This window comes from Aquarana catesbeiana, linkage group LG06, assembly GCF_042186555.1.
Source record: "Aquarana catesbeiana isolate 2022-GZ linkage group LG06, ASM4218655v1, whole genome shotgun sequence".
NCBI classification, from domain to species: Eukaryota; Metazoa; Chordata; class Amphibia; order Anura; family Ranidae; genus Aquarana; species Aquarana catesbeiana.
Window position 1 is genome coordinate 250,817,211 of NC_133329.1, and position 12,941 is coordinate 250,830,151.

At 44.8% G+C, this 12,941-nt stretch overlaps 1 protein-coding gene across 5 annotated transcripts in view; it reads right to left on the bottom strand.

Moving 5' to 3' along the window:
* Positions 1 to 373: 373 nt before the first annotated feature.
* The window catches only part of OSGEPL1 (O-sialoglycoprotein endopeptidase like 1), an 87,870-nt gene continuing 75,302 nt past the window's right edge, over positions 374 to 12,941 (bottom strand). For all 5 annotated transcript variants that reach the window (XM_073633182.1, XM_073633181.1, XM_073633185.1 and 2 more), the window contains one exon: positions 374 to 714. In XM_073633182.1, the coding sequence (XP_073489283.1) occupies positions 633 to 714 (82 nt within the window). In that variant the 3' untranslated portion in view covers positions 374 to 632. The remainder of the gene's footprint in view (positions 715 to 12,941) is intronic.

Consider the following 12,941-nt stretch of genomic DNA (forward strand, 5'->3'; position numbering starts at 1 on the left):
TCTGATGTGTTTGCTAGATGTTGGACACTACTTAAGTGTCATCCGCCTAGTAGATTTGTAATATGTGGTGCATTCCAATTAAAAACACACACCCCTTCTGTACTTGAAATCCAGTGAAAATGTGTTTCTCCCCTAACAATACTTATTAGGGCCTGTGTTGACAAACTTTTGTTAGCTTCACACAGGTTTTGCATTCCCATACAAGTCTATAAATAGATAAGCTGTAGGTCAGATGCACTTGTTAGTGGATACTGAATGATGAAACTGATGCCACTGAAACAAGCCCAAACCCCACCAACACAAGCTCTTGTAAATAATTTAGCTAATAAATGAATACACAGTACTGAAAACCAGAAGAAACATGCAAAACATCCACACAGTTTTAAAACTTTAATACTGCCTAAAAAATAGGGAGATTTGTAATAATTTGTATAAATGTTACAGAATACAAAATTGATGATGTTATAAAGTCCAGGGTAGGTAATGGGCAGATGGAGGAAAATGGTTTTCTTTATGTACACAGCTGTTCACGTACACTACTATCATTGAATCAGCTGCATATACCAGAGCCATAACTGAGGTCCATCTTCATGCGATATATATTTTCAGATAGTGTTTTCTCCTTGCTTCAATTAATTTTTCTTAATTTTAAGAGGAGGAAGTTTAATTGCAGCTTTTCGTACTTGTTTTGATATGTCTTTTCCAAGAGGAGCTCTGCAATTAAAAGAAAACAGAATTGTATGCGTTATAAAATTCTTTCCTTAGGGTCAATCAAGAAACACAGCAATTTAGAGACTGTTGGGTTATACTGCTGCCTACAGGAGGACTGGACAAAAAAAAAAAAAACAGCCACTCCCAGCATGCCTAAATTTTGTGGAAAAGAAATAACACCATAAACATAGAGGGGTGGGATCTGTGTCATTCAATGGACTCCAAGAAAAGGATTTTAAGGCGAGTACCTTTTTTTCCTTTCTTGTCAAGGGAGGACACAGGAATTCAGAGATGGTCAGGATGTCCTAAGCAGCTCAACTGAGGGATGGGCAACAGCAAACAGAAATGCCAGCAGGCCCACAAAGGAACTGGGTACTGCCTGCAGCTAAAAGAGTTGCCTAAAGGACCTTACATCTGAGCAGCAGAAAAGGTCTGAACATCTACCTGATAAAACTCGGAGACCGTTAAAACAGACCAGGCAGCCTTTCAAATATAAGAAACAGTAGCCTGATACCAAACAACCTGAGGCACTTTCAGACCTAGTGGAGTGTACATTGACTAGGTTAAGAGTGGAACCCAATCTTTAAGACACTAGGCTTGAACAACAGATTGTCTGAGCCACCAATAAATGGTGGAAGATGAAGGAGATTTTCCTTTACAGGGACGATCAGGAATGACAAAAAGAGAGTAAGTCTTTTTAATGGACGCAGTGGCTGCAGTATACACTTACACCATACAAATTATATCTAGGCAATGAAGGGAAAACTACTTATGAACTCCAGATAGAGGGACAGAAGAGTGATGTCCAAGTTGAGGTGAAAGGTCAAAACTAACTCACATAGGAAGGACGTTCTGGGCGTCAGCTCCACCTTGTCCTTGTGCAACACCAGAAAGGGTTCTTTACAGGATAAGGTGACTGGTTCAGACACTCACATCGCAGAGGTGATGGCAAAAAGAAACACAACATTGTGATAGTGAAGAGGGGAATATCCCTCATCAGTTCAAAGGGCTTTTTCTGAAGAGCCAAGAGAACTAAAGTCAGATCCCAAGGAGTCAGGTGGCCACACGGCAGACACCCTTTACAAAAAATAGGAAGCCAGAAGTTTCTGGAAGAGGATCACAAGCATGGAGGCCTGACCCTTGGTGCTAGGGGTCCGATGCTGGTCCAGACTTTTCTGCAGGATGGCCAAGATTTGTCCCAGAGAGAGATTCTTCTCTCTTGCACCAGCCAAATCATGCTGTTCATGTGCGTTGATAGACCTTGCAAGAAGAAGTACACTTCGTAGATTTCAGCATTTTGGGAATCAACAATGTAGAGATGCAGCTGTCCCTCAGAACTCAAGCTTGAAGAGCCATGCCAATAAAGGCCCACTCCAGGATAAAATCATCGCTCACCACACCAACCTATAATTGCTATAGTAAAAAAAAGAAAAAAAAAAACCCTATCAGACCACTGGATAAGTGGACACCCTACCTGGAAACTGCAGCAGTGTGGGACTCCTCCTTCTTAGCCTGACAGGCTGGGATCTTCCAGAAGATTAGAATGAATTACTCCCTTGATTCCAGAGCTGCACTCCTGAGCCACCAAGTGCCAGGGACAACAAATTGGCCACAATAACAGGATGTCGTGCTATAGAGGTTTGGCGTGGATGTTTGAAAAGTCTGAGCCTGAGACCAGAGTTTGAAATTTCTCCAGAGGAGGAAAAATCCTGGCTTTGGCGGTGTCCAGAATAAGACACAGATATTCCAATTCCAACACAGACTTCTGAAAAATCAGGACCCAGCCAAACCTCTGTAGAGTCTAAACGGTCGGGGCTATGTTGTCCACCAGAACTAGTGCTCACTATTCCCTCAGCAGGAAGTCATTTAGATATCTTACAATGTGGATGTCCTGAGAGCACAGTTAGGCCAACAAAGGGGCCAGCACCTTAGCAAATAACTGCAGTGCAGAGGACAGGCCGAATGGCATAACCACAAATTGAAAGTGCAGAGGGCACACAGCAGAGTGAGGGAATTACTATATGAAGGCATGCAGATATGCATACTTGATGTCCACAGAGGACAGACCAGGTGGATTACACATGAAATTTCTGGTCCTGAATGAACACCTTTAGGGTCATGAGATACAAGATGGGGCGCATGCAACATTGTGGTTTGGGGAACAGTTTGGAGTAGAATCCCTGGAACAGGGACTGGGGCAATGACACCCTTCTCCAGAAAACCCACCAGGAGGATCTGCTAATCTGTGTGGTATCACTGGCAGGTTGGAAGAAATGAACCAAGGAGAGATCTGGGAGTAAAACTCCTCCAGCACTAAAGAATTTGAGGTGGTCTGTCCAAAGGCTAACAAATGCCCCCACTTTCAACAGTGGGGGCCCCGCCCCCCATGATGAAGATGATCTAAGGGTTCAGGGAACTTAGAAGTCCAGAATGTGTGAGTGGGCTGGATGGTAGACTTGAATTTGGCTTTGTAAGTTGAGATTTGGGAGTATCAAAAAGGACGCATCTTGGCCTCCCTTGAGGAACGGGTCTTCCCAGACATGTACTCTTGCCACTGGTGGCATCCACCTCACTCCTGGAAGAGCCATCAAGGCACTCTAGAGACATTCCTCAAATGGCACACAGGGTAACCACTTTTTTATGTGAACACCACTAACCAACACGTTAGCCAAAGTGTTTGTGTTCATTGACAGGAGACTTACACAGGAGATAAGGCGGGAGACCTCTAAAAACCCATCCGCACTGTAGCTCAAAGTATCGTGCAGAAGTTCTAAAAGCTCTATATAAAGCTCAGAACCCCCCCCATCTCTTTATTCATGGACAAACTCTCTTATGTTTTCCACGTGGAATGGATAGAGGCCTCTCTACATAAGGAGTCACGGGTCCAAAGGTTCTTTGATATCTTTTATTCAAACCTTGCCTACAGATACTCAATCGATAGTACAATGTTTTCAACATACTCAATGATTTCAAACCAGACTGATAACCAATGACCCTCTAATTGATACCCTACCCTCTAATTAAAATATATTTTTCGCTGTAGCAGCTAAGACCTCCCCTCTCTCATTGCCTGCAAGTTGTTAGAGCGATCGCCGTCCCTCTTCTTGTTCCTTAATGTCCATCCTTTGGCGCAACACTGATACCTGGTTCTCAAACAATACTGACAAACTGCATGCTGTCAATTTTGTATTGTTCTACTGGCCAAATGTTGTGGCCATTTTCACTGTTAGCTGCATTCTCGCAAAAAAAAAAAAAAAAGCTTTCTAACTTTGGGATCAATGGCTATAGTAATAAGGCTCCTTCTAACGGCCTTAGAACAGCCAGCTAGAGTTTGACAGATTAAGGTGATGACCAAAAAAAGATACAGTGCATGAAAATATCCTTGAAAGGGCCTCCAGTCGCTTGTTAATGGGGTCCTTAACCACTTCCCTACCCGGCTATTGTAATATGACGTCCACAGATGGGATCTCCCATCCTGGGTGGACGTCATATGAAGGCCTGGACTTCCCGGCCGCCTAGGGGGCGCGCGCCCCCACGTTGCTCGGGACCCGGTGTGTGTGCCCAGCGGCCGCGATGTCCGCCGGGCACCCGCGATTGCCCGTTAACCGGGCCGGACCATGGATCTGTGTGTGTAAACACACAGATCCACGTCCTGTCAGGTGAGAGGAGAGCGATCTGTGTTCCCAGTACAGCGGAACACTGATCGGTCTCCTCCCCTTGTACGTCCCTGCCCCCTACAGTTAGAATCATTCCCTAGGAAACATATGAACCCCTTTGTCTCCCCCTAGTGGTTAACCCCTTCACTGCCTGTCACATTTACACAGTAATCAATGCAATTTTATAGCATTGATCGCTGTATAAATGTGATTGGTCCCAAAAATGTGTCAAAAGTGTCCGATGTGTCCGCCATAATGTCGCAGTCACGAAAAAAAAATCGTGATCGCCGCTATTACTAGTAAAAAAATTTTTTTTTTTTTTAAAAATGCCATAAATCTATCCTGTATTTTGTAGACGCTATAACTTTTGCGCAAACCAATCAATATACGCTTATTGTGATTTTTTTTACCAAAAATATGTAGAAGAATACGTATCGGCCGAAACTGAGGAAAAAAATGTGTTTTTTTTTTTTTTAAATTGGGATATTTATTATAGCAAAAAGTAAAAAATATTGTATTTTTTTCAAAATTGGCGCTCTTCTTTTGTTTATAGCGCAAAAAATAAAAACCGCAGAGGTGATCAAATACCACCAAAAGAAAGCTCTATTTGTGGGGAAAAAAAGGACGTCAATGTCGCACGACCGCGCAATTGTCGTTCAAAGTGCGACAGCACTGAAAACTAAAAATTGGCCTGGGAAGGAAGGGGGTAAAAATGCCCTGTATTGAACCGGTTAACCACTTGACCACTGGGCACTTAAACCCCCTAAATAACCAGACCAATTTTCAGCTTTCAGTGCTCTCACATTTTGAATGACAATTACTCAGTCATGCAACACTGTACCTATATGAAATTTTTGTTCTTTTTTTCACACAAATAGAGCTTTCTTTTGGTGGTATTTAATCACCGCTGGATTCTTTATTTTTTGCGCTATAAAAGAAAAAAGACAGAAAATTCTGTAAAAAGATGCATTTTTCTTTGTTTCTGGTTATAAAATTTAGCATATTAGTAATTTTCCTTCATATATTTTGGGCAAAATTTATACTGCTACATATCGTTGGTAAAAATAACCCAAATCGGTGTATATTATTTGGTCTTTGTGAAAGTTATGGAGTCCAAAAGCTATGGTGCCAATATCTGAAAATTGATCACACCTGAAGTACTGACGGCCTATCTCATTTCTTGAGACCCTAACATGCCAGAAAAGTACAAATACCCCCCAAATGACCCCTTTTTGGAAAGAAGACATTCCAAGGTATTTAGAAAGATGCATGATGAGTTTTTTGAAGTTGTCATTTTTTCCCACAATTCTTTGCAAAATCAAGATTTTTTTTTATTATTTTTTTTTTTTTTCACAAAATTGTCATATTAGCAGGTTATTTCTTACACACAGCATATGCATACCACAAATTACACCCCAAAACACATTCTGCTATTACTCCCGAGTATGGCGATACCACATGTGTGAGACTTTTACACAGCGTGGCCACATACAGAGGCCCAGCATGCACGGAGCACCTTCAAGCGTTCTGGAGCACCCAGGCCAATTCTGACATTTCTCTCCTACATGTAAAAATCATCATTTATTTGCTAGAAAATTACATAGAATCCCAAAACATTATATATGTTTTTTTAGCAAAGACCCTAGAGAATACAATGGCGGTCGTTGCAACTTTTTATCTCACACGGTATTTGCGCAGCAATTTTTCGAACACTTTTTTTGAAAAAAAACTGTTTTTTGCTTTAAAAAAAAAATAAAAGTAAAGTTAGCCAATGTTTTGGCATAATGTGAAAGATGAAGTTATGCCGAGTAAATAGATACCTAACATGTCACCCTTCAAAATTGCACACGCTCGTGGAATGGCGCCAAACTTCGCTACTTAAAAATCCCCATAGGCGACGCTTTAAAATGTTTTACTGGTTACATGTTTTGAGTTACAGAGGAGGTCTAGGGCCAAAATGATTGCTCTCACTCTACCGATCACAGCGATACCTCACATGTGTGGTTTGAACACCATTTTCATATGTGGGTGGGACTTACGTATGCGTTCGCTTCTGCATGCGAGCACACGGGGAAATTTTTTTTTTTTTAATTGTTAATTTTACTTTATTTATGTTAGTTTGATGCTTTTTTCCAAAAATACATTTTTTTATCACTTTTATTCCTATTACAAGGAATGTAAACATCCTTTGTAATAGGAAAATGGCATGACAGGTCCTCTTTATAGTGAGATATGGGGTCAATATGACCCCACATCTCACCTCTAGGCTGGGAAGCCTGAAATAAAAAAAATAAAAAAAAGATCCTGGCTTCGATCGTAGTGGTGAGTCGGTAGAAGCACCTGAGGGCGGCAGGAGGGGGACGTCCCCTCTCGCCTCCCATAAGAACGATCAAGCAGTGGAACAGCCGCTATGATCATTCTTATGGTGTAGGGAATCGCCGGCTGAAAAAGCTGATATCTGAATGATGCCTGTAGCTCCCCGCACAAACTCAAGGACGTCGTATGACGGCCGGCGGGCGGGAAGTGGTTAAAACGCATTTTTTTTAACACAAAGTTGTCCATTTATACAATATTTCTAACACATAGCACGTACAAACCAATGACACCCCAAAATAGATTCTCCTTCTCCTCCTGAGTACGTCGATACCACATGTTTGAGACTTCCACAGCCTGGCCACATACAGAGGCAGAGTACAGCCGAGTATGGCCGAGCATCGCCGAGCATAGCTGGGTATGGCTGAGTATGGCTGGGTATCACCCAGTATTGCAGAGTATGGCTGGGTATTGCTGGGTATAGCAGATTATGGCTGGGTATTGCTGGATATGGCAGAGTATGGCTGGGTTATCACCGAGTATAGCAGAGTATGGCTGGGTATGGCAGAGTATGGCTGGGTATGGCAGAGTATTGCGGGGTATTGCAGAGTATTGCAGAGTATTTCAGGGTATTGCAGAGTATTTCAGAGTATTACACGGTATTGCAGAGTATTGCACGGTATTGCAGAGCATTGCAGAGTATTGCGGGGTATTGCAGAATATTGCGGGGTATTGCAGGGTAGTGCAGAGTATTGCAGGGTATTGCGGGGTATTGCAGGGTATTGCAGAGCATTGCAGGGTATTGCTGGGCATGGAGGGATGGATCCATGGATGTGACAGGAATTGTCACAGAGCAGCGCTGTGGGCACTACACATCCAGTCCATAGCGCTGCTGCCATCCGATCCCTCCCCCTCTGTATCAATTGGTACAGAGAGGGGAGGGAGGAACCGGCGTTCCTGACGTTCATGACGCCGGTTTGTTTACATGTGATCGCTCCGTCATTTGAGGGAGCGATCACATGGCAAACGGCCGCGATCAGCGTCAGTTTACCGTGATCCGTGATGCGCCGGGTCCACGCATGTTCTCGGGTGCGCGCCCCAGGGGGGCGCGCGAGAGCAGGATTCTGAGAGGACGTCACTGTACGCCCTCCCAGAGTTATCCAACCGCCCTGCAGCTGTCGTTTGGCTATGGGCCGGCTGGTAACTGGTTAAAGATAGGTGCATCCTCTACTGGGATGGTAGATACTGTGTTAAGACTGGAAACTTCCAGCAGCACAGAAGGGGCAGCCCCCTTTTTAACAATTCTCTCCTCAAACGGGTACAAGGCTGGCACACATTTTGAGTTTTTTTCAGTATCCATAAAATAGGATTTTTATAACAGCTTACCTGTAAAATCCTTTTCTTGGAGTACATCACGGGACACAGAGCCACAGTAATTACTATATGGGTTATATACAGTAGGCACCTTTAGGTGATGGACACTGGCACACCCTAGACAGGAAGTTTAGCTCCTTATATAACCCCTCCCCTTACTGGGAGTACCTCAGTTTTGTAGCAAAGCAAGACACATGTAATCAGAAAGAGGGGAGGGACCTCTGTGTCCCGTGATGTACTGCAAGAAAAGGATTTTACAGGTAAGCTGTTATAAAAATCCTATTTTCTTTATTGTACATCACGGGACGCAGAGCCACAGTAGGTACTATATGGGATGTCCCAGAGCAATGCTATCTGAGGGGAGGGAGATACAAACAAAAGTAGGGTGCAATCAGACCTGAGGACCTATACTGCTGCCTGCAGCACACTGAGCCCAAAGGCGATGTCCTCATGTTTTCTTACATCCACCTGATAGAATCTGGTGAATGGATGGACTGAAGACCAAGTTGCGGCCTTACAGATTTGAGCCATGGAGGCTTGATGATGCACCGCACACGAAGCACTAACAGCCCTGGTGAAGTGCGCTGTGATTTGAAAAGGTGGAACTTTCCTCTTCAAACCATAAGCTTGAATAATTACTTGCCGAATCCACTTGGCAATAGTAGATTCCGATGCTGCCTGTCCTTTCCTAGGACCTTCAGGCAACACAAACAAAGCATCAGTTTTCTGAATCTGAGCAGTCGCCTCCAAATAGATTTTGACTGCTCTCACTACATGCAGAGCATGTAGTGACTTTTCTTCAGTAGAACAGGGTTCTGGAAAAAATGAAGGTAGAACAATATCCTGGTTTAGATGAAAACCTGAAACCACCTTTGGCAAAAAAACTAGGATGAGGACGCAATACTACTCTATCCTTGTGAATGAATAAATATGGCTCTTTACAAGAAAGAGCAGCCAATTCTGATACCCTTCTTGCAGAAGATATGGCTGCCAGAAAAACTAGCTTCCTTGTCAACAGTACCAAGGGAATATGTCGTATTGGCTCAAAAGGCTGTTTCTGTAATGCCAACATAACTAAATTCAAGTCCCAAGGGTTCAGGGGTGCTCTAACCTGTGGATTAAGCTTCGGACCAAAGAACGCGAACCAAGTGGTTGTTGAAACAAAATCGATAAGGCAGAGACCTGGCCTTTGATGGTACTCAAGGCCAGCTTTATCTCTAACCCCATTTGCAGAAAGGCAAGGATTCTACCTATGACATACTTTCTGGGATGCCAACCCCTGGATTCACACAAGGAAACATATGCCTTCCAGACTCTATAATAAATGACTCGGAAAGCTGGCTTCCTTGCATTAATCAAGGTAGATATCACTGAGCCTGAAAGCCCACGATTCTTCAGAATGTGGGTTTCAATATCCAAACCGTTAAATTTAGCGTTTGTAAGGTAGGATGGAACACTGGTCCCTGAGATAGCAGGTCTGGACCTGGCGGTAGGAGCCCTGGGGCCCCTACCACCATTTTTACGATCTCTGCATACCAAGATCTTCTGGGCCATGTTGGGGCCACAAGAACTACTGACTTCCTTATCTGCTCGATCCTGTGAAGAAGTCCGGGTAGCAGTAGAATAGGAGGGAATGCATAAATCAGTGAGAACTGATCCCACAGAGTCACCAACACATCTGTTCCGTATGCGAGTGGACCCCTTGTTCTTGACACAAAGTTGTCAACTTTGTTGTTGAACCTGGACGCAAACAGATCTACGTATGGGATCCCCATCTTTGGCATATAGCCCAGAAGATGTCAGGGTGAAGAGACCATTCCCCTGGAAACAACCGCTGGCGACTTAAGAAGTCCGCCTGCCAATTCTCTACCCCTGGATTGAAGATTGCCGATATGCACGGCATATGCTTTTCTGCCCAGGCTAGGATATGGTTTACCTCTCCCTGGGCTGCACGACTTCTGGTGCCCCCTTGGTGATTGATATAAGCCACTGCTGTGGCATTGTCAGATTGGATCCTGACAGGACAATTCTGCAACCTGAATGTCCAGGCCTTTAGGGCTAGGTACACTGCCAGAATCTCTAGAATGTTGATGGGCAAGGTCCTTTTGGTTCTGGACCATTTCCCTTGGACAGTTGTCTCTTCCAGAACTGCTCCCCAACCCGAAAGGCTGGAATCTGTTGTTACCACCTTCCAGGTAACTGGTAAGGATTCCCCTTCCGCAGATTCTTAGGTATCAACCACCAACTGAGGCTCTGGTGCACTTTTGGTGACAAACGCATCGGAAAATCTAGCGACTGGACCTTCTTGTTCCAGGCAGACAGGATACTGTTTTGCTGCAGTTTCGAATGAAACTGAGCAAAGCCACCATCTTTCTCAACAATCTCATGCAAAGGCGAACAAAAGGATCCTTCTTCGCCCTGACCACCTGAACCAGCTCCTTTATGGCGCTGATCTTTGCCTGGGGTAAAAAGGATGCAGGTATGCATCCTTGATGTCGATTGATGCCAGAAGTTCTCCTCCTTGTTGGATGGAGACTACTGACCGAATTGATCCCATACGAAAAGAGCAAATTTTCAGGAACCGATTTAGATCTTCGAGATCTAGAATGGGTCTGACATCTCCATTTGGTTCTGGATAAAACCCCAACCCCTGCTCTTCCATGGGGACCACCATGATCACTTTTTGCGACAAAAGTCAGTCTAACGCTTGAACGAGAGAATTCGTTATCTCTGGATCTTTGGGAGCATTTGACCTGAGGAAACAAGGAGATGGGAATTCTCGAAACTCTAGTTTGTAACCTAGAGCTATTGTGGAAACCGCCCTTCTGTCTTGAAAATCCTCCTGCCAGACCTTTGAAAACTGTTGCAGTCTTCCCCCCACTTGAGCGAGAGGGGGCGTCCCTTCATAAAGAGGCTTTAGCGTTCTGTCTTGTGGGTTTCCTCCCCCAGGACTTCTTTTGTCCCTGAGGTTTACCTTTTAAACCTGATGGTGGAGGCCATCGAGACTGCCTGGAGGCTGATGCCCCTGGCACTGGAGAAAGAGCCTGTTTAAATGAAGGACGTTTACTCCTTTTCTTAACTGGCAAAAGGGTACTTTTCCCACTTGATATCTTTTGGATATATGTCCAAATCATCCCCAAACAGACTTTCACCGCAGAAAGGAAACCCAGCCAGGAGCTTTTTGCATGGCGTTTCGGCTGACCAATTTTTCAACCATAAGATTCTAAGCATATGCACCAACCCAAGCGTAAGGCGAGAGGTCTGAAGAATAGAATCTCTGATTGCGTCAATTGCAAAACACAAAGCCGCTGGCAGCTCGGCTAAATCCTGGGCCTGCTGTTTAGGGAAAACCTTGAGCACCCGTTTTAAGTGGTCTCTCAAGGATTGACACACCCCAATTGCCGCCACTGCAGGTTGAGCTACTGAATGTTTTTTAACAGGAATTCCAACTTTTTATCGGTTGGATCCCTAAGCATTTGAGCATTGTCGACAGGACAAGTCAAACTTTTACTTACAGAGGATATAACAGCATCAATTTCCGGTATACCCCACATTTTTGTAATTTTTTCCTCCATAGGATAAAGTGTTGAAAACTTTTTAGGAGGGGAAAAGGTGCTTATCTGGGTGATCCCACTCAGAATACATAAGCCTTTCCAGAAATGAATGGACAGGAAAGGCACGCAAAGCTTGAGGAGGCTTCAGAGAACCCAAACAAGAAGTGGTAGCTTAAATGTGGAGCGGACCATATCAGTAAGAGATTGCACCAGCAATTTCTCAGCCTGTGAAGCTGAAGAAGGTCCTTCCCCACTTGATCCCTCGAAAGAGGAGTCATCAGTCTCTTCACGGTCCCCTGAGGGAGAATCATCTTCCCTCCCCCACTGTTCCTCTGTTTGAGGGTCCTGGGTGGTAAAAGGGGACCAATGCATTTTCTTCCACTCTGTGAAGATGCGATTAAAGCCTCTAATCTTTCCTCCAATCCAATTATGGATGATGAGAAAACCTCCTCAGTAATATATACAGGGGCTGAAATTCCGGAAGCAGTTGCAACCCCTGACAACCCCGATGGCTCGCTCTGACCAGCCTCTCTAGGCCTGTCAGGGGGGATGGCGTTGCAGAGGGAGGGTTCTCAGAGCCTGAAGGAGATCCCTTTTAGCCCCTGTTTTTTGGGGTATTGGTACCTCCCCTTCTGCCCATAGTGCAAAGAACAAATGCAGAGGTACTACCAGAAAATGCACCCACTGCTGAGCAAATAGTCCAGCAACTGCCGCTGCTATCAAGGCTCAGGCTGATGCTTAAGCAAACATGTCCTGGGAATGCCTGTGTCACCAACACTCACATGCCCCTGTCTGCTCTGTGTCCCTCCATCAGCTGAATGCACCTGCAAAAGGTGTACTTATAGCCTACACAGCCCTGCGTCTGTGAACGTTGAAGCACATCAGCGCCATGTTTAGCCCCGCCCCCTCTCACTTTTTTTAAAAAAGGACTGCTTTCCCGTGCGAGGGCTCCGGTCCGACTGGATCAGCATGCGGGGGGGGGGGGGGCTGGGGTGGAGGAGAGGAGGAGAGCTGCTGGAGAAAACAGCCGTACTATAGCAGGGGCAGTGCAGCATAGCGCCTACTGACCCATGCTCCCTCGGCCTCCTGGAGAGAAGAAAAACCAGTCTAGGTGGGCGATTCTAAAAGAAAAGCCCCCCTTCCAACATCTTACCTGGGGCTTGGGCTGGAGGAAGTGTGTAGCTTGTAATGACACAGAGCGAGACTGACAAGCATGGAATCAGATACATGCTCCTGACACCCCCCCCGGTGGCGACTTTAGGCATGACAACATTTTACTTAAAGGAGAAAACCCATAAGAATTAGAAAATTCCTTAGGAATCTCCACTTGCCT